At 34.9% G+C, this 23038-nt stretch overlaps 1 protein-coding gene across 2 annotated transcripts in view; it reads right to left on the minus strand.

The window, feature by feature from the left end:
- Positions 1–23038, minus strand: part of LOC111047706 (protein pellino) — a 63376-nt gene that overhangs the window by 36039 nt on the left and 4299 nt on the right. The window contains exons 1-2 of one of the 2 annotated variants that reach the window (XM_039426895.1): positions 17577–18009; positions 242–349 (exon numbers count right to left, since the gene is read on the minus strand). In XM_039426895.1, the coding sequence (XP_039282829.1) occupies positions 242–349; positions 17577–17587 (119 nt within the window). In that variant the 5' untranslated portion in view covers positions 17588–18009. Of the gene's footprint in view, positions 1–241; positions 350–17576; positions 18010–23038 lie in introns of those variants that run through there. The other variant, XM_039426893.1, reaches the window with a different exon arrangement.

A 23038-nucleotide genomic window follows, 5' to 3' on the forward strand; every position in this document is an offset into this window, starting at 1 on the left:
CATCCAAGATTCTAAATCAATGACAAATTCTAGTCACGCAAAACCGTTGACAGTGACGTGAATCATTGAAAAAGGGGCCTCTACAGACACGAAAGAGGCGTGTACATGAGAAATCATTAATGAGTCAATTCATTAACAAATAAGGGTTCAATACCCTTATGATGATGTTTACTGATAGGGTAAGGTTAAGAAGGGGGTGAGTTAGAATGAGAAAAGAGAAAGTGAGAGAGTTTCAACTCACCCTAAGATGACGAGCTCCCCATATTTGACTAGAGGTGGTTTGGGTTTATCGTGGCTTGAATTGTTGTGGTGATGCTCCTCCAAAAGCGGCGACTGTGAGCCATCCGATCTGAAAAATACATCAAAATCATGAAATAAAAGTTTTCTCACCCTTATAATAATAATATTTTATTCTCAACAGAAGTATAGCAAAACAATGTAATACAGTTGAAAAACGACATAGATATAACAGAAAATATCAGTCATGAAATAAAACTCTAATAACATTTAACAATTCATGAAATTTGCAAAATTATGATAATAATTTTCTCACTCTAACAAGAATTCGACAACATCATATTTTCAAATGTAAGTCGATATTGGTAGTGAAAATAATATGCTTTTCGAAAATATTAATATCAGTTTTTAGATATAAAACCATAGAGATAGCATGGGTACTATATTTCTACAATACTACATTATTTCTTAATCCTTATTCTACAAGTAAAACTAAAACCCATTAGCATTTATGCATTTTTCTATTGGAGAAATTAAGAAACCATGAACCAATAGTGAGCTTATATTATATTATATTATTGTACAGTCTACACTGTAGAAACTTTCAACTACTAAATACATTGGATATAGGAACTATTAAAGTATTTTTAAATACTTTAAAACACTGAAATACTTTGTCACCGCTACTTAATGAAATCAAGATGTTCCCGAAATTCGTGACAAAAATAAGAACTACTATAGCCCAAGCCTAAACAGATGTACTACAATTTTCTTCAATTTGATTCAGAATTCACGGAAATTCATTCCAGAAAGTTTCGATTACTCTTTTGTAGCTTCAAAAAGAAACAAGTTTCCAGGAATTGTGGAACAAATTCCTTTACACGACTAGCTTGTCAGAAGAAAGAAAAAGGGCCAAGCTGACCTGTCACCTTTGTTTATGAAAGCACTCAATGTGTCTGCATTCCCTTCTTGGCCAAAAGAATTCTCAGAAAAGGGCTGGTCCTATAGGCAAGCTAGCCACCACAACGGCTTCAAACATGTTCGGAAGTTGGGTGATGGAGCTCAGTGATTCAGTGAAGGTTATCTGTTAGTTCTACTATGAAAGCCTAAAATGTTCCGTTTGAAGAACACAAGATAGGACTTCAAAATGCATTTCATGATTGTGATACAAGCAGTGGTGAATAAAGAATAACTCTTATAATTGAGCTGTGTTTCCACCAAAGTTGTCAACAAAATGTTGCCCACAAATAGTTTTCTACAAAAATGTTGTCAAATATTTGTATAGAACAAGTTGCTGTTCTCAAATATATAAGGCATTACTTTATGAAAATAAAACTAAAATCGAAAAGAAACATCTTCAACTGCTGATTTTAAAAATTGAGACTAATGAAATAAACACTTGTTGATACCAGTGTTCAGGAAGGTACAGTACTAAGTAGAGAGCTGTGTTTTCATTCATGTTTAAATTTGATTCCCCATAAGAGCGGAGCGAACATGAATTCAAGACCTACATTCTACACGAATTTGGATACAAAGTCATTCACAAAACACGGGCAGGTGACCACAAAATGCCAACATAAAAACAATACAGTATCAGGTTTCTCATTTTGCCTTTGTGCTGATCATCTGATAAACGTATTTTACTTCCTGCCTAATCCTATACTAGAGTTTAAAAAGAGTAAAATGATATTGGGGTTACATAACGTCCGTTCACCTGCTCATGGTATAATAATTGCCAAAAAATGTCAATCATTTTTTATATATCCAATTTATTTTTGTACCAGGAAGATGTACAAAGAAAACGTAGCATTAAACCATAAATTGACCAGTTGCCCATTGAATTACTGCCAGATGAATAATTTGTATCGAGGGACAAGAGAAACACGTTGAAGCGTAATCTTTGTTTTTACTAATTACAGTAACATAGAAAAGCAGCTCGGCGTTATATGAATACATTTTTGGGTGTTTTACGGTTTATGTAAGATGAATGTGAGGTAAAATAATATTATCGGAGTTGGAAATGCATTGAAAGCAAAACAGATTCATCCAACGGGAAGTGGAAAGAAAATATCGCAATGGAATAAAACATTTCATTCAATGGAAAGAATAGAATACATATGCAGATTCCACACATATTGAGGATCGATATCTTTTGTTGGACAACAGCTATGTGAAGAAATTGTTTCAAAGCTTCTAGAACTGGTAGGTAGAGAAATCAATCAATTTCAGTAGCAAAATGTAAACACAAAATGCTAATATATTTGTTTAGTAGTAGTTGTTTAGGAATTAGTTTCAAGACAGCAATAAACAATTCATAAACTTGAAGAACTAATAATGTAATTTTTGCATTCGTCAACTTATAACTCCCCTTCTTTCAAGATATATAATTATTAAAACTCATCTATGAATTCAAATTGTAGTCTATTTTCATTTCCATATTATGTTGCAAGTTGCGACCCAAAATTTGTCACTCTATTTCTCACCCACAACTATTGCTGTAATTGTTTTATTATTATAATCTTGACAGTTAAAATACAGTTTTCATTTTTTGTGTCGTTTTGCGATCATACTTCAAGTATTTACACGATATCAGAGAGTTTTACTTGTATTACTTGTGTTCAAGTAATACACAATCAGAGTTTTTTTTGGAGATAAGTCCCCTCTTGAGATTCAATGAGCATTTCCCATGTTCCAAAATAGACCAATTTTCCGTTGACTGTTGCAGTTGGCGTGACTGATTTCAGCTGCGTCGATTTCGATTGGACGGCGTTTGATCGATGGAGTCGGCAAGCCGTCTCGCATGCGGCTGCATCCTCTCAAGACCTATATTTCGTGCCGATTCGCCGCTATTTCTGACTGCAAATAAATTTCACCAGGCGCTCTCAATGCATTACAGTCGCCATAAATTTAGAATCCCAACAGAAACCTGCAAGGTGGCTGCTTAATCAGCACAGGCTCTCCCAAGTCCACCCATGTCAAAAACGGCCTTCAAATAATATTATAGATTTCCCAACAAAGGAGATTCAAAGCTGTAGACGTGATCATTGTAGTGGTGAAAGAAACGTAATTCGAATTAGTTTGGATTTAGACGTCTCATTTGAAAAAATTGAGAACACGTTTCTAGAATAAAACTCAAAACTAGAGCCGACATTGTTCAAAGTCTGGAAGCCAAACGAAAATCAATATGAGACCCTCTTACTAATTAGAAATGGGAATGGTTTAAACAGTAAATGTAAGGTTTCCCAGGATCCTTTGTGATTTTTACACGTGTTACTCTAATTTAAGTGAGACATGAATAGATGAATACAGTCAATCACAATGAATATCTATGTGAACTCTAAGCATAAGATATTTTTCAAAAAAATTTAAATTGAATAATACACTAATTAAATTAAATAATACACTAGTCAAAAAGATCATTGTAAGGTGATTGTTCTTCATTGAAAACATCATAGAGGAAGCCGAAAAATCCAAAAGACCGTTTTAACAGTGATACTATTTATAAACGGAGAGGACAAGAATAAAAGGTGCTTGTCACAATCTGGCGTACTTTCAAGAACTTGGATTAGAACTGCACTCTACCATAAAAATGGTGAGAGAAGACAGCCTACTAAAGTGAATCGATTAGAACACCACTGAGGCCGATTCAGACAAGTGGTTTTTTGAATGTTAATATAGATTTTTTCAAAATAACTGTTAAGTCTCATATTAGGTTATTTTGCAAACAATATCTGAACAAATAGAGAACGAAAATTTCAGGATGTAAATTTGAAATATCTGTTGTACAGCAAGAACAAAGCAGTAGGATGCACTGCACACATAAAAATTACCCTGATTATTGATTTTGATATGGTTGAGATTAGGTGATAGAAGAACAAATGAATCAATGTCTAGGTTTATTTATTTATTTATTTATTTATTTATTTATTCAAGGTGATACACATACTATAATTAGGAAAGAAAAAACAGGCAATTGCCCAAAACTTCTTCAGTTCCTGGATTTTCACATATTAAAAATAGTCCAAACAATTAGGTTAAGTTCAAATTTTGATTTCTGACAAAGTTTCCGCACCATCCGAGGAAGATAACACAGATATAAAATTGATTTTGAATTTTACAATGTTGATATAAAGCCGAAAAACAATAATCAATCCGAAATTCAATTAAATTAATTGAAATAAATTAAAAAATTTGAAGACAAAAATTAGACATTCACTTTCATTTTGGCTATTGAATTTATCAACGTGATAAATTACATTTTATCGTTTTATTGCTACAATTTATCGTTTGTAGTGATACAAGAATCCGTTACCTTGTCTTTTTTATTAATAGAATAGAATCACAATAACATTAATTTTATCAGATTGTTACAAGACCACATCCTGGCACTTTGTACCTAACTAATCAAAATACCAACACACGACACTAAATCATCACCAAATATGGAGCAATTATTATTATTATTATCATCATTCCATCCATCTAGCTTTGAAAAATTCGGTGATAATTGTGCAAGACTTTTGGTTAAATTAAACTATTAGCAAAACTCAGATGTGGTTGTAAATTGGCATAATCTGAAACTGAAAGCCAAGTTTTCATCCGCTTCCCACTCTTGCAATATAGAATATGCCAATATAACACAATTACAATGCAATACAGGAGATTTAACCGCTACTACATTCAATTATCTGCCGTCAAATTAATAACGACGTGACACAACTTCAGGTCTAGAGCCTTGGCGACCAGAATTATTGCACTGTCATGGTGAAATTGGGGACATATGAAAATGTGGAAACGCGACTACAGTGACATTCACTTCAACCGGTCAGTATTTCCTATTAATAAAATCAATGACTCTCACTCGACTAATGCTGCCTGTCCGCAGTAAATCTCACAAGTCAGTATATCCTGACTGTATCATAATTTGTCATTATTCCCAATGATAACAACAATGCCCCACATTTAACTTATGCTGTCTGTTTCAAGTGGATCTCACATAAATCAGAATACCCAGACTATATTGCAACCTGTCAGTATTCCATATGAATAACAGCAATGTCCCACATTGAAAGAATGCTGTCTGTTTCAAGTGAATGTCACCAAATTCATTGTATCCTGACTATATCTCAATTTGTCAGTATCCCGTATGGATAACATCAATGACTCTTATTTAACCAGTGCTGCCTGTTGAAGCGAATTTCACAGTGGAAAAGTGCCGATAACATCGCACCAGTATTACAAAACGAGAGCAGGTTCACTGTCATGACAGTGGTCGGTAATTACCAGCAGAGGGCCAGGACGACCGGCAATCTGTTACCAGTTCAAAGTAAGCAAAGGTCATTCACACAACAATCGCGATATGCCAGTGGAGGAGAATAAACATGTTCCCGAGAACAAGCCGGTTATGGCGCATCAGCCGTTCACTCTTCACTGTTCACCTGCGAGTATTCCGCTCACATCGCTCCTCCCTGGTGTACTGGACAACGTGTTTTATAGGTTCGCTTCACTATCTAAATACAACACACAACACCCTTTTCCTCATCATAAATCCAATAAATTATACTGGCATCTGGCAATCGAGATGTAGGTTTTGAATCATAGGTCCCCATTCATCTTGAAAGATTGCCAACTGTTGAAAACTATAACAGATTTTGAACAGGATGGAGCTTCACGTTACATTCAATATTGATTGAGTTTCTTATGGATGCTATTACCATAGAGAAAATTATAGCAAACGAAATAGCTTATGAGATATATCTTTTCTCTTTGCTATTACTCTACCAAGTAAGGCGACAAATTGGAGCACATAATTTCCAACCAAAACCGTTATAATCTGAGGTTGAACTGGATGAAATACTATAGCGATGAAAGATTCATTCTTTCTCACCTAATTCTTTCAGATTCTATATTGAATTTTTTTCTTAACTACAAATTGAAGGTAATTGAAATTCTTGTTGAAGAATTCTTATTCAACTACAATCTACATTCTTCAATTCATTCTTTCAATACCAACTCTATCTCAATGGAAATAATATTTTTCCTTGGTAATTATTGTGGTTCTTAGGTATTTTCAATTTATACTAAAGGAGTTCAGGAGTGTAATTGGAAGAGTTCAAGAATTCAAGTAAAATACAAGGGAATCTTGAAAGAAAAGAATTGAGATTTCAGTAACAAAGAGATTCTGGCCAAGAAGTTCGACCATACACAGCACAAAAGCTGTTTTGTGGGAAAGTGGTTTGTAAGTAATAATTGATTGTTAATGAAAAAAGTGTCGCATAGCGGCATACAAGACTGGGAAGAAGATCTGGGGAGAAGCCAGGTAAATGAGTACGGTCGATTTGAATTCTTGATTATTCTCTCCTGCAAGTGGGGGAGGATTACCAATGTCAAGAAAAACTGATAAAATCACTGGAGAACTAACTGTTGTCATGGTTACCAACGATTCAGGTGTCATCAGCTCGAATGTATTCTATTTCTGGATGCAACATCGCCAATCCCGACAAGCTCGAGAAGTAGCCAGGATTCAACTATTCGAAAATTTAGTACCTTCAACTTTTCCACATTCACATCAACGTCAAACTGGTCGGGAAGGACTTGGTTAGTCAAAGGTTGCTCACTAACAAATTGAGCTAACCAGTGTATATACAATGTTCTGAACAAAAGATAATTTTTATATTAGAAATAGCATTTACAGGTTTTATAAAATTTATAAAATTGTCATTTACAATCATTTTTAATGTTTTAAGAAGTTTTAAATCACGACGCGTTTCAAAATACTCACCCGAAATTTACAATGAGAAGAAGTTATAATTATAATACCAAGGTATTTTCCACAGATCATGTTGTATATAATATACTTTCTATTAAACAAACTGAAACCCCGACTTGAATTATTTTTGGGAGCATGCACAGAATGAATTCAATAGGTGGATGAAGAGCAAGTGAGCTGACATTTGAAAATCTGAATGATGACTGAGAAACAGAGGGGAGCAGAATTATGGGGAAATGCCTACGTTTATGTTTTACATGAAGCCAAGTGTAATGTGGATTTCAATTGAGAAGTGAGAGGGTTCACAGAAGAGGGTTGATAGTGACAGATTTTTTGAGAATAATTGGAAGCGTATACCAGAAAGTCATTTCTTTTTTACATTCTCAACTTTCTAGAGGGGAGAATTTTGAAAAATAAGGAACGGGTCTCATTTACACGATATCCGACAACTCAACTGATTAAAAGGATAGTGGGATCTGTCGAAAAGGGAAAATGACAATGAGATCAACATTGGAAATTCTTTACTTTACAAATAACCCAAATCTGAATAGAAATTGGAATGCGTGTAAATTTTACTAATAATTGAGACAATTTTCACCAGCCAGCCAACAATAAATTATTTGTTGAAACGTTCAAACGAATTGATCTAGTCGGAAATTTCATTAACTATAGATTAAGGCTGTTCGTTACACTTTTTTCTATGGATAATATTTATCAATATAATTTTTTAAATCATTATAAGTATGAGAAAAACTGGCAACTGAAATTTCTAAGTGGTCTAATAAGCGCGTTATGGGTTTCTGAGGTGCTAACTCCGTTTTCTTTCCAAATCATAAACGGTTTCGAGTTTACCATTGGAGTTTTTTTTAATACATTCAGTATATCATTGGCCTTGTTCTAATATGCGTTTTCGCGATTAATGCCAAAATAAACAAGTTATCGAATTTAAAAAAATTTTACTTTTTTATTAATGATCGATTTGGGGAATAAAATGTTTTAGTTTAGAAAGATAAATTTTTTGAATTTTTAAGAGAAGTTTTGTTAATATAGTCGAAACCGTTTATGATCTGGAAAGAAAACGGAGTTAGCACTTCAACAACCCATAACTCGCATATTAGACCACTTAAAAATTTCAGTTGCCACTTTTTCTCACTCTTACAATGATTCTAAAAATTATATTGAAAATGATTATCCATTTAAAAAAGTACACCGAACAGCCTTAAAAAAGCCTGAAGGTGTTCTGACCTTTTATTCCACTCAAGCATGAACATTGGACAATCTTAATGCTTTCAATCCTGCTCTGTTTTGTTCTACTCTAATGAGCCGTCTAAGACCGTATTTGTCTCACGCTAGAGGTAATTTCCCTTTTCGTAATGTGCTATGGTATATATACATTCGACGTGTATATACTTAACGTGGTGAGTGCATTAAAATACAGTTTTTGAAATACGAGACTATAGCCGCTACATGTTCCCTATCACTGTATGATAATTCATTTTTGAGGATAAGAACTTATTCAGGGAAAATATTGTTATATTGATCATCTATTTCTATGGATAAAATGGAGAAAATCTACTCTACTAGAATCGAATAAGTCTGCCTATCAATAAAAACTATGCACGTATCTTCGAGTAAAAAACAGTTCACGTCATGTAGATGTATTTTGCATGAAAAACAATTGCTGTTTTCAAAGTCCACTTTTACTCCAGCATCCTGTTCGATATTTTCCATCACGAAGTGAACAATGAGTTTTGCTGTTAATATGCACATCGTGCATGGAACAGGTTGGAATGGCGTTGACGGGCTCTCGGCCAATAGCCATGTCTGACGTCAAATAATAGTTTCGGCTCCACATTGTCGTTGTAGTGTACAAACACTGCAGGTGAAAGGGAAGTTGAAAGAACAGGAGTCATTTAGCCTCAGCCTCCGGCCTCCGATCCGATAAGAACGCGGAGCAAATGTCGCGGTGCGTTTTCTCGACGGATCGTTGGACCACGACCGATTCGGTGGCTGCTGACAGCTTCTGCCATTTTCACCAGCCTCAATTGTTCCGTCAAATTTGTCAGAATGGACTAAAACGCCCTCCACGAATCTCCAAGATCAGCAGCAGTTGAAAATTGAGAAGAAAGTTCACGCAGCTCCACAACAAATAATAACAGTTTTCAGTTCTGATCTACGGGAAATTTCACTCAGCAAACAAATTACGGGTTTCGTTTACCCCGAAGCATATTTTAGTCAGTCATTACATTTTATAGTAATAGGTTATCCTATTATATTAAGCGAGCAATTTCTGAATTTTTATATCTGGTTATTTATATTTATATCTGGTTTTATGTTCAACGGATCTCGAAAACGGTTCCAACGATTTTCACGAGATTTGGAACAAAGTAGGTTTATGATATGGAAATTCGATTGCACTAGGTCTCATCCTTGGGAAAACTCGCTGAACGACATTAAAAGGATAATTCATCCTTGGCTGAAACAGCTGAAACTTTCGTCGTCTGTGGATAGAAAAAAGTGAACGAGTGATTCTGTGGAAAATCAAAATATCGCATCCCCGAAATTCATAAGCTGACGTATAGCTAGCTGTGAAATATAAACACGATCATTTTAGAGAATTGTGTTCTGTTCATCAATAAATAAAAATAACGAGCGAAGCTCGGCGCCTCTATATTATTATTAATGCGGGAGAACGGAAGAATCCCCAAAGTTGTCATTGCTTACAAGCCAGAAGGGAGGAGAAGTATTGGCAGACCAAGAAAAAGGTTGGAGAATGTTTGAAGGCGGAACAGGTATTAGTGCCTAAACCTGTAAGAAGACGACGACGAGGTTATATTATTCGTCATAATTGACGAATGCTTAGGAATCAAGGAATTTCCCTAGTGATCAACTACTGATAACCTCTTAATACAAGTAGTCCAAAAAGGATTTAAAGTGTATAAAGTTTGGCAGAAATAATTATTAATTATTACAATTACACAGTAAAGTGAGTGAGTGAGTTACACTCATAAACATAATTTTTCTTTAGCACAACTCAATATTCATCATCAGTTTCTTGTTTCTCAATAATTGTTGTATAAGTTAAAATTCATCTAGTTATCATCAATTTATCATCAATCACATACAGGATTTTTCTTCATGTTCATTCATTATTAGTATAAAAACATAATAAAATCAAATCAGTTCAATGAACTCTACAATATTGGAAAGAAAAGTAGGCACTGGTCTACCCTTAATCTGAATTTTCCCTTATTATAAATTTAGTTCATCAAATTGTATAATGTATATCCATAACAACAAGTTTTTCATACGGGAAAAATAAACAAAATAAAATATGAGCGTTTAAGTTAGGAGAAGTAAGAAGAAACACAACAAGGAGTTGAGCCACAATCCAAGGGTCCACCATCATCCAATACGATGAATTACACAACTGTGCGTTGCGCAAGTCTGCATAAAAAGCACATACATTCTACAAGCTTAGCATGGCGAAGCTCGTATGATGCATCTGTGTAGAGTTTAGTGAAGAAGGGTGAACTGAACAGCACACTGGCAACCACATAAAACAAAGTAGGGCTCACAGGCTTCCTACTGCAAGCTGCAATACTTCCTTTCTTCGCCAATAGTATCCAACATGATTGTAAGGTTTCAGTGCTAGGCTTTGATCGCCTCTCTCAAGAGTTACAGAACTATTTTTTCTAGCTTCTGCTCCAAACTATTTCAAAGCAACTCAATCCAGTCAACAGGACGAATTATCTAATCAAAAATGAACAATATCGAGCATATCATGCACGGAAATATTACTGCAGCAGGTTCGTATAGGCTGAGCTAGTTATTGAAAAGAACTAGAAGTTTATTTCCCCTGTCAAACAGCATAGAAGTTCAATATAAGTCTCTTATTTCGAAATCAAAGAGAAGGGATATACTATACCTGAACTATTTGATTAGTTCATATTTACTTGAAGGGGTGTATTATTCCCTTTTATCTATAAGATTCAATGACTAATCAGTGTTGAGCTTGAAATCAAAGAATTGAAGTATATGCAATACTACCGAGGCACCGAACAATGTATGTGATTCCTGTCCTTCAAAGTATTATCTTTGTTGTGCTGAGACGATAGATATTGATTATGAATGTCAATTGATAGTGATTTGATATCCATGCAATATATTGATTATTGTGCCAATTCTATACTTTCCTTATTTTATCATAGACGAGATAAATCGGTTAGAGGCAACGACGAATCTGATGGAAAATTCTCAAAATTCAGCTTTTAGAATTTAGTTACAAATATTTCCAGTTTAAATCAGAAGAAATTGGACACATTGTACAGCGAAGCATGTATTTTTCATTTTTTGCACTATTGGAATTTAATTTTCTTCACAATAATAACAAAATATCATTTACTAAAGAATAACAAGGATTTATAGTTGGTAAAAATTATGTGGACTGTGCAACAACGTCTTCTCAAAAAAGAGATAATTCACTCAAATACATGTATAATACAAAAATCGCATTAAATATTCAATTTTTTGGTATCAGGCCTAATCATTTGAAAACAATATTTCGTATCAAATTCATTTCAATTTCCTCCCATACATATAATTTATACAAAATTCCCTTTTCATGAATAAGAACTGACTTGTAGATTCAAAAATACTTTTTATCTTAGTATGATAGTTTCAAGTTTTGTTAAAGTAGGCCTATCTCAGATAGTCAAATTCTAATATTACTCAATATATTGACAGATAATACATTGATTATCAGACTTTTCACAGATTGAGTAGTGAGTAACCTACATTAGTCTACTGCAGGGATGGAAACCCGTTCAATATTTTAGGCTGATCGAATAACAGAGAGTATGGACAGTGGGCCAAACAACAGAGCACAACTCAATTTTAATTAAAACGAATGCAATATCGGCAATTTTATTACAGCGTGGCATCCGCGCTGGACAGGAGTGGATCGATCATGACAATGGCAGCACATGGCTACATCTAGGCCTAACCACCAACAAAGGAAAGCAGCAAAACAAAACAGGAAATAGACGCCACTTCAAACAATACCGACCGCTTCAATAGACAAGTCGGCCTACAAGCAACAAATAAAACGCTAGAGCCACACAGCTGATTACCAAAACTGCCTACAGTTCACTAGAAGTAGGATGATCGCACAATAATACTAAACGCTAAATTTTCCTCCTATGGAAACCCCAACTGATAGACGTGAAGAGGGCATAAGTTCATAGGTCATGTGATCCTCAAGCTCGACACACAGAGAGAGTTGTTACAAAGCAATTTCAATTATATGTGGTTGATATAAAAAGAGTTTCAACAATTTTTATCAAAACCGTTTTTTGGGAGATAGATAAAGGCTAAAAAAGTGCACTATTGATAGTCTGGTGTCGTCCGATGAGTGATCAGGGAAAAAAGCCTTCCTCTGTCACTGTCTCTGATGATTAATGACATCAAAATCCTCCCATTCATAGTGTCTGCCAATCCTTATTGCTATTCTGAACAACTGATCGCTCAGTGGACTGCTAACTCCTGAAATCGCTCATCGGACGTAACCGATAATCTTGCTTGCCTCTGTATCTTTTTTCACATACTGCTTAAGCTGATCATAAATTTGTTCCAAGAGTGAAAAAACCGTATTATATACAAAATAAGATAGATCCGTATAGTAAGTGACGTTCTGCTAAGGAACCCTATACCATAGAGGAAAGAAAAGATGATATAGATATTTTATTATTCGTCTATGCCTATAATGTCTTTACACGTTAAAAAAATACTTGATCAGTAATAACACACGCATTTTCACTATGCTATCGCACGTTCTGAATAGCTGGTTGAAAAATTAGAATTTAGAAGAAGTCAAGGAGAAAAGATCAAAAATAAAGAAAACCAAAATAAATTTTCAATTGTAATTTCTGAATAATCGGAAACTGATAAAATATCAGTATTGACGATTATGACCCCAACTGTTTCTGGCAAGGCAGCCGTTATATGCAGAGAGGCAATAATTCCACGAAGTTTATAATCTCATCTGATAAAGTGAATAGATATGTGACACACTTCAGAGAACTTCTTATGTGACTTATCTCATAGTTGGATTGATCACTGCTTCTAAAATAAGCCAACGCATGACTGCAGGCACCATAATCATCAAGCCCGGATTTATTTGAGCAGTGCAATACTTTCTTGTGATGATTGATTTGCAGCAATTCATCGCCAAAAGTCTTAAGAAATCAATGGGAAATGAGGTCGATGTACGAAAGAACGCAAGAGAAACGAAGATACAGGAAAGGAACTATGGATTCGCAAAGAATTCCCTTAGGCAGGCATTTAATGTTATTGATTGTCAAGAATTGATAAAATAATAATATCATTTTTATATTATAATATAATTGATTAAGTTTACATTAATTGAAAAACTAATATTTTTCATTCAGTTTACACTAGAATGAAACTTAATATGTTTACCTTTTGAAACTAATTTATATTTTCACCTTTTGAAACATAGAGAAAAATGGAACTGAAACTGTTGGAAACAGAGGTGAAGCCACATTTTTAAATTGAATTTTTAAGTTAGAGATTTCCAAGTTATAAATCTCCATTAATATTTTTCATCAATTGAAATGATATTCATATATTTCAGCAATATAATAACTTTTAAGAAAAGCTGTGATATACAAATTTAGAGCATATTGAATTTTCTCCAGGATGGCTAAGGGAAGATTATAGGCAACACTGCAAATTAAGATAAAAGATAACAATTAGAGAATGCCAGGACAAGTGATGAAGCGCAATAAATACTGTAACTTAGGTGCTTGAATGTAGAAACCTATGTGAAGCTAATTTTCAAGAGCTCAATAATTCACCATTTCATAGAGAAATCAACAAGATACAGAACAATTTCTCCAAATCATCTATCATATAGATTCCAACGCGATTCATGATAACAGAAAAACTGGTACCACTTTATTATTTAAAATAATGAAATACTTTTAGGAAGGTTGTGATTCAATAATACTGTATTTAGCAGTTTAATGGTTAACGATGAAATTAAAAATAATGTAAAATTATTTAAGCTATAGAAATAGAAGTGAAGCTTCAAAATGAAATTCATATTTTCAAGCTGGAAGTTGTTAGAAGGAAGGCAGATGATCTGTGATCCAGTAGAAAACCTTTCAATTTTCATGTTTTTGATAAATATGACAAAGATGCAAAACAGACACGGCATAAAACTAGATAAGTACTATCATACATGAGTAGGCTAATGAATAACATCTGATTAAAATAATAAGACGTTGATGTTGTCATACAATCAAATGATTCAATTTCTTTCACCTACGGTAGCTTGGTAGGCCTACTACTAAGTACGAACAAGTGTGTGAGGTGTGAAAGCATTAGGGGTGGGCTACATTCAATGGGCCTTGATGTCACGAACAAGACAAAGATCCGTTAGATTTTCTCAACGGACTGACATTGCCAGCTGTCAATTCATATCAGCGTGAGAACTTCAGAAATAACAAGGTCAAAATTCCATATTTCTCCTAGTGTTTAAAAATAATCGTCAGCGTTTCTAGTTTTGCATTGAAAGCTGACTTCAGTAATAACAGAGGCCAAAGTTAGTTAGCCTCAGTTTGTCAACATGCATTTGACGGGACTAACGGACTGCCATGCAAGTTGAAAACGACAGCATAAAAAGCTGAATCACAGAGCGTTGCAGTCCGTCGAAGGCTGGGAACGTCAGTGAGTAAACGGTTGTTTCCCTGTTTTACAATAACAGGCGTGGCGCTTGTGAGACCGTGCTCCTTCTATAGAGGAAAAACGAAAACGTGGGATCGACTGACAATGCGAGTGAGCAGGCTACAGGCACACAACACACAATCAACGGAAACACAGCCAGGGCCACGAAACCCGATAGCCCATGGCCTCTACCTCTCATATGGAGGCAAATCTATTTTCGAACAAATTTCCGATTTCACATCCAAAACCGACTCGAGCCTAACGTTTTCAATGAGCAAAAATCGATGACGGTCCGTCAATTGAAAAACATGAAATAAAACATTTTGCTGGAAGTGAGCCTAGATGTAATCAGACATCTAATGCCAAATAGGCCTACACAGTTTCACCAAATTAAATAAAATGTATTATTCTTATTGTCCTATGCTTGTATTTTTTGTTTGACACGTGATCACCACGTTGAAACCTGAGATTTTGTCATTCTCCCTTCATTGCCATCCTAACTAGAGAAATAGTAAGTATCTAACACTAGTTTTAAGATTTCCAAGTTAATAATTGATAATATTATTCAGGGTATTTATGCGTGCCACCCCCTAAATATCTGAAATTTTAGTACCAAACCTCCCAAAAAAAACCTCAGAAACCTCATCCTCTCTAAAAAATATCGTTACATTTAACACTGCTGCCCTTTTTGGGACCCCCCAGAATTTCAAGAAGGACGCAGTCTACGTTCTCGCCCTCCTTGCGAATACTCCTGTATTATTGAAAGGAAAACTCCAAAAATGGGTATGGGATTGGGCCTTGATTGCTCTATCCAATATTGAAATTTTCTATTCCTCTCATGGGTAGGCCCTATCTATCGTTCATATTGTTTGAGAAACACAAGTGATACTGATTTGGAATTTTATTCATAACAATAAATAATTCTAATAAGTTCTAATTGTTTTCATTCGAACACAAAATTTGTTTTCATAATAGGCCTACACACAATTAGTTTTTAATCAAACGCATATATTTTCTCGTTTCCAATGAAAATCCTTCCACGTTGTTGTTGATGAGCCAGCAACGTGATAACAAAATAGTGTGATACTGGCAGGTTATGGTGACAATGCGCTGCGCATAGGCAGGGGAACAAGGAGTGAGGAGGACTGACCAAGAGACGGCGAAACGATCCAGATATGAGCCGTCGACGCACAAGGGGGTTGCCATGGTTACCAACATGAGTGGGTGCGACGCGCCATTCTCTACCTCTACACAAATTACTTTCTATTTAATCAAGACATGTCATCGATAAATATAATAATACTGGTCACCCAGACTATATGAAAACAGACATGTCACAACATGCTGTCCAACAATTAATTCCAAAATATTCTAGTCATAATGTGAGTGGACGCCACTATATCACTCTCTTTCTCTCTCTCGAAAATATTACGAAACAAGGAAGCCATATCACTTAAAACTTGAAAGGAGCCTTTCAAGTATACTGATAAGACATTTCCCAAGATAGAAGAACGCAAATTGCCATATTGGACTTTGAAATATGGTTCATGTTTGAGATCATTTCTTCATGCAGTATCTTAAGACAGCGAGATACCAAAATGAAAATTAAATGAAGAATGGATCAAAAATAAGCAAATTGGCTGAAACCAAAAAAATAAATAGCCTACATTACTGAGTAATCACATACATTTTTCAGTACGTTTTGATGTGTACCACCACAATATTTTGAAACATTTGATCTTTGTGCACTGGATTTGATCTTTGCTAGGGATCCCTCTTACCTCATATCATTAATTCATTATTAATAATTAATTTAATATTAACTCAGTCCATTTTTATGGCATCTGTTAGTAGTATTTTGATGTATGTTTAATGTTGTGTTATTTTTTTATAACATACCTTAATCAAGGATTGAACAAATAAATACTTCATTTATCAGATTATTCGATTTATGAGTACGGTAAAGTTATGAATTTTTGCCACACTTTCGACCTAGCTTATACCTATAATGAGATTTACTTAGTCAGTACATGATTTACTTTTAGTAGGCCTATTTGTATTTGGATACTACCAAGTTTTCTAAATGGAACATATTCTAAGAAAAAACTTTTATAGCTTAAATCATTTTTACTTGGTAGGATAAAGTGCCTGAAGTTGAAATCGGGAAGAGATCCATTGCCAAATTTAAGGCAGATTCATAACATTTTGAGGATACATGAATTCTCCGAGATATTGTTCATCTCATAACATATTTTATTTCTGTGTAGGGTCTATTACATAACGGTTTTATTAGACCTACTGCATTTAATTTTGAAAATTAATCTAGGCCTATTGCGGCCTCTTGGAATTTACATTTTTTAAAGAAGAAACTCGTAAATATTTTCAATTCATAAAAATAGATTTTGTTTTTCAAGAGAAATAATTCAAACTTGAATATTTTTAGGGTAGGTAACTTTCAAGTCTTGGAAAACAGTTCGTTGGATTGTAGCAATTAGGCTATTATTAGATTACTATTACACAGTCAGAAACCTGCTACAGAGAATCTGCAAAAACTAAAATATTATAAGTTTAAACGTGCCTGTAAGTTTTGGAATACAGTGGGATTGTAAAAATCTTAATAGACCTAGGCTAAATAGAGAAAACTGCTGGAGAGCATTTTAAGTATCAGTGAGATTTATTCAACCATTGTTTAGAATACATGAAACAATATATTTTACATGCCACATCACATACGATAGAGTTGATATATATTATTTAGTTATTAAATACTTATTTTATGGAGACAAAAGTCGTATGGATGGATAACAGAAAACAAACTCACCTTATAACCATATTTGCAGTTTAGAGTGAAAACTAATCAAACGACTCTTTTCCAACTGAGAATGAATAGACGTGAGGTTCGAACTCAGAACCCTTCAAACTTTTTTGTGTGAAAATCAAAAGCCCAAGAATGTACTTGTTGAAACATGATCACCATCAAGAGTATGGAGTTGGCATCATGCAGCTATTCCGTCTCAATTCTCGGAACACAACAAACAAGAAACAACTCACTAACATACGACGGACATGCAGCTTGGCTGATCACACAGGCAACTTTAGAAATGATGGCTAAATTTGAATAGCACTAAACCGATAAACATCCAACAAATAATATTTCTACAACGGAAAGGCAATACCAGGTTCAAGACCTTTGTATTTTCAATCACTTCGCACACGACCAACAATCGACAATGGCAACAACAATACAACACTGATCCAGCCAGCTGAGTTTGAGCTCAAGCTGATAGCCGAAAATAGAGCGCGCCCTGCATGCAGCGACAAAAATAGTAAGACCATACCAGCGCCATCTAGCAACCATTCAAACAAATAATTTCCCGCCACAATCTGCATTCAAAACTGCATTCACAAGAATATTGATGTGGAATCATTATAGAAATAATTCAGCAAAAAAGAACTGTTTGCACAATTTTATACTGTATAATCTAAAATCGTTGAAAGTTTTCTAAGACTGAGATCACAGAAAATTACTACCTGCAGTAATATTATTATATCCTGAAAAATAAGTATTTTTTTATTTTTCAGTATATTTTATTAAAAATAAAAATATAATTAATATAATATAAGAATAGTTATATTATCATAATATCAATTATATTTTGAATATTGGAAAGGTTTTGTTGGAAAATAAAGAGTTAACTAGTCATAAAACTGAAATAAGAAGTAAAATAATATTGTATTTTGATGAGAATAATTAAAATAAATTGTTATTCAATTAAACGTTATCATTTTTTTAATTATAATGAATCATTATTGTCAGTGAACCCTAAAAAAAGTAAGTGCCTTCAATTTGGTTTCAAATATTATGCATTTGAGCCAGTAATTAGCATTGATGACTCTATTGTGGAGAATGTGACAGAGGCGAGTCTGTTGGGACTGATTGTGGATAAGGATCTCTCATGGAATGCCCATACTGACAGACTGGCGAACAGAATCAGTAGCAGTTTATTTGTTCTGCGAAACAATCATAGTCAAGTGTGTGCCCCCTGAGACAGTAAAAACGTTATATTTCGCACTCATTTATTCACATATTGCATATGGAATTGAGCTCTAGGGTAACACGTCTCTGCAGAACATAAATAAGATATTCATTCTGCAAAAGCGTGCTATTAGGTGTTTAGTGGGATTGGGGTTCAATAATCATTGTCGAGATTATTTTAAAAGGCTGTGCATACTCACTGTACCTTGTTTTTTATTTTTAAAACTCTATTAGGCCTATATGTGGTTAAGAATATGGGCAGTTTAACGACCAACGCACAGGTACATTCACACTTTACCAGAAACAGGAACAACTTCGTTGTTCAGCCTCACAGGCTAACTCTTTTTGAGAAAAAAACTAGCTACATAGGGACAACATTTCTAAACAATTTGTCTAGTAATATAGATTTTAAAAGCATGACTTTCAAAAAAGATCTTTATAAGTTCCTTGTTGAAAGAAGTTTTCATAGTGTAAATGAATTTTTATGTGACAATTATGTGTGATATCATATAGGCTATATCTATATTTTTATTATGTTAAATATTGAAGAGATTTTTTTGTACATGACAATGTTCAATTGTATAGTTGTGATTCATAATGACTGTACTGTATTGAACAAATAAAAATATTATTATTATAGTTATGGGTTGTTGAAGTGCTAAATCCGTTTTCTTTCCATATCCTAAACGGTTTCGACTATATTAACAGAGCTTCTCTTAAAAATTCAAAAAATGTATCTTTCTAAACTAAAACATGTTATTTCCCACATCGTTCATAAATAAAAAAGTAACATTTTTGACGCATATTAGAACAAAGCCAATGATATACTGAATGTATTAAAAAAAACTCCAATGGAAAATTCGAAACCGTTTATGATCTGGAAAGAAAACGGAGTTAGCACTTCAACAACCCATAACTCGCATATTAGACCACTTGAAAATTTCAGTTGCCACTTTTTCTTACTCTTAAAATGATCTTAACAATTATATTGAAAAAGATTATCAAATTTATATAAAAAAGTGTACCGAATAGCCTTAATTGATAGATGAGTAAGAGAATGAAAATAGAAAATAAAAGAGCTCATATAGTGTAACATTCGAGATGCAAACACAAATATTTTTATATTTTAAACAGAAACCCACCAAGTTATCTTATAGTCAATCCAGGTCACAATAGCAAAACTAAACCGAAGAGTACTGTCAAGCACCCTGATATTATCTAAGAGAGAATTACTCAGTTTGGTGGCGTGGAGGTAATATGGAATGATTTATTATATAACTCGCTATAATGAGTAAGGTCCACCTCTGCCAACAACAGGAAACGACACTGTTTGAATTAATAAAAGCGAGTTCAATTAAATTATCCCCGGTTACTGGTGAAGAATTTTTATTCATAAGGGAAGAGATTTCTAGAAATAAAATTCCAGATAATTCAGACTTTCTTAAGTATTGATCTATTTAGGTACACCAATATATTATTCTGAGTACTCGATAATTCAGGAGAAAATACTTTCAAGAATCAGGCAAAGCGTCGGTATTTTCAAGGGACAGTTCATAAGTACACCAATGTGAGTAGAGTCATGCCAAGCCAAAAAGGGTAAAGGAGTGAGGAGAGAATCAGCCCTTCCAATTTCTATCAGACTATTTTCGTTCATTTGTTACGTGAAGTCACAAATCTGAGAAGAGCTCAAGTGGCATGTAACATGTCATGAACATTTTTCTATGCAAAGTGTATGCAATTGTATTAACTCAAATTGTAAAGGCACTGCAACATTCCTCCGTAGTATAGGGACGCTTTTACAAGAGCATTTTTGTAATTGAAGACAAGAATAGCCTATGACTACCACATAACCTTATTCTTTCAGGCAGACAATTGAAGAGCTTGAGTCCCGAATAATATGATCCTTTTTCCAAAAGTGTCAGTCTGTGAGCCGGGTACTGATATAATTATTACAGCTGAACTCTTTCCTCTTGTGCTACAACCATGGCAAACTAGATTTATTTCAGATATCTCCGAATTTTTGAAGACAAAATTTACAGTATACTCAACTAGCTATACTCTGAATAAAATAAGTTGAGATAAGTTGGACAGAATATCCGTGTTGCCAAATTTCAATAATTGCAGACAAGCCCATATGACTGGATATATTCAAACCAACAACACTGCATCGGCTGTGTTGTCAGACTGAATATTTTTCCAATAACTTGGTCTTGTATGAAAGGATTGATTATTGGACAATTTGGCAACACGGACTGCATCGACTGTGTTGTCAAACTGAATATTTTTCCAATCACTTGATCATGTGTCCCGTTTGAGATCTTGCTAGTCCTCCATCGGGCGCCTCCCCAGGTGGCGGATAGGGGAATGCCTCCCAGATATGGGTGGTACCGGTAAAATCAAATAGCCGGGGCGGACCAAAACTAGCAAACCGGCCAACGGTTTCGAAGGCGGATGAGGAGCAATCCCAACGGCGGAGAGGGCGGATGAGCCTAGGGAGTAAACACAAATGAAATCCATGGTAGGTTACACTCTGAAAGCTGCAGCGAAAGCAAGTGCCTAGGAGAAGGCGACTCTAAACAAACGACCCTGGTCCTCCAGGTTGGGGGTTTGACGTTGTGTTAGCTGCTCCACCCAGTAAAAATTCAAGTTTGCTGTGAATCCTTCAAACAAGCCTCGGACGTCGGACGGAATTTCGGAAAATTATGAAGGAAAAAGAAATGGACTAAGGAAAACAAAACGGAAGTATGTATTGAATGTAGCAACATGGAATGTTAGGACAATGATGCAGCCTGGTAAAATGACAGAGATAGCAAATTGGAGTGAAAAGTTTAAGATTGATGTTTTAGCACTACAAGAGACTCGGTGGTGTGGGAATGGAAGAATCGATAAGAAAGGATATTCTCTCTTCTATAGCAGTCCAGACAAGAGAACGGGGCAAGCAGGAACAGGGTTCCTCATAAATGCAAAGGTCAGAAGGAGCTCCACTTCTTTTGAGCCATGTGATGAAAGATTATGTAGAATTAAATTGAAGGGGCGCTTCAGGAATATATCTATTATATCGGCATATGCACCCACAAATGAAGCACCAGATGAAGACAAGAATGCTTTTTACGACAATATGAGCAAACTATGCGAAAGGGTATCAAGGCATGACTTGTTACTTGTAACAGGAGACTTCAATGGAAAATTAGGGAAGGAAGATTTCCTGGCAGGAATAGCAGGAAGGTGCTCAATGCATGATGAGACAAATGAAAATGGAAGATATCTAGCACAGATTGCAGCAGAACAAGATCTTTTCGTTGCAAGTACCAAGTTCCAGCACAAAGAAATACATAAAGGAACATGGAAAGTGACTGGAGCCCAAAATACTAACGAGATGGAGCACATTGTGGTGTCTAAAAGGCAAACGACATCTCTACTGGATGTGAGAACACTGATGTGGGCCCAAACTGGCAGTCAAACCACAAACACACACACAGCTATCATACTGCTACTGGAGGGGAAATCGCTAGTAGGCAATCAGAGTGCACCTACAACAGACAAATGGCACCTGCAAAAGATGGAAGATGAAGGCAAAAGGAAAAGGATATGGATATAGATGTGACATGGTCTGACATGAGTAATGTAATCAAAGATGCGGCAGAAAAAGTAATCGGAAAAAGAAAAAGGTCAAAAATGCTGAATGGTTTGATGATGAATGTCTACAAGCAGTGGAAATTAGAAATCAAGACAAATTGGTTGCAATGCAGAGAAAGACAAGACTTGCCCATGAAAAGTATAAAGAAAGCAGAAGAAAAGCAAAGAAACTCATCAGAGGTAAGAAAAGGGATTTTCTGAAGAAAGAGATGGAGAAAATTGAGAGGCTGAAAAGTCAAAATGAGGTTAGAAAATTTTACGAAGCAGTAAGAAAGTTGAGTAAGGGATTCCAGCCAAGAATCAATATATGCAAGGGTAAGAATGGCTCTCTTCTGACAGAGGAAGGTGAGGTTCTGAACAGATGGGCTGAGTTCTTTGAAGAGATTCTTCAAAGAACTGAATTCTTTGAAAGATTCACCTCGTCATCTTGTGGAGAATTGAAGTGGAAAGTCCAACGCTAGAGGAAGTGGAGCAGGCCGTTAGGAGGCAAAGTAACAATAGGGCTCCCGGTGGTGATGTCGTACCAGCTGAACTATGGAAGTATGGCGGGAAAAAATTGAACAGCATGCTCCATAAATTGATAATGATGATATGGGAAAGAGAGAGACAAT

This window comes from Nilaparvata lugens, chromosome 4 (assembly GCF_014356525.2).
Source record: "Nilaparvata lugens isolate BPH chromosome 4, ASM1435652v1, whole genome shotgun sequence".
NCBI lineage: Eukaryota > Metazoa > Arthropoda > Insecta > Hemiptera > Delphacidae > Nilaparvata > Nilaparvata lugens.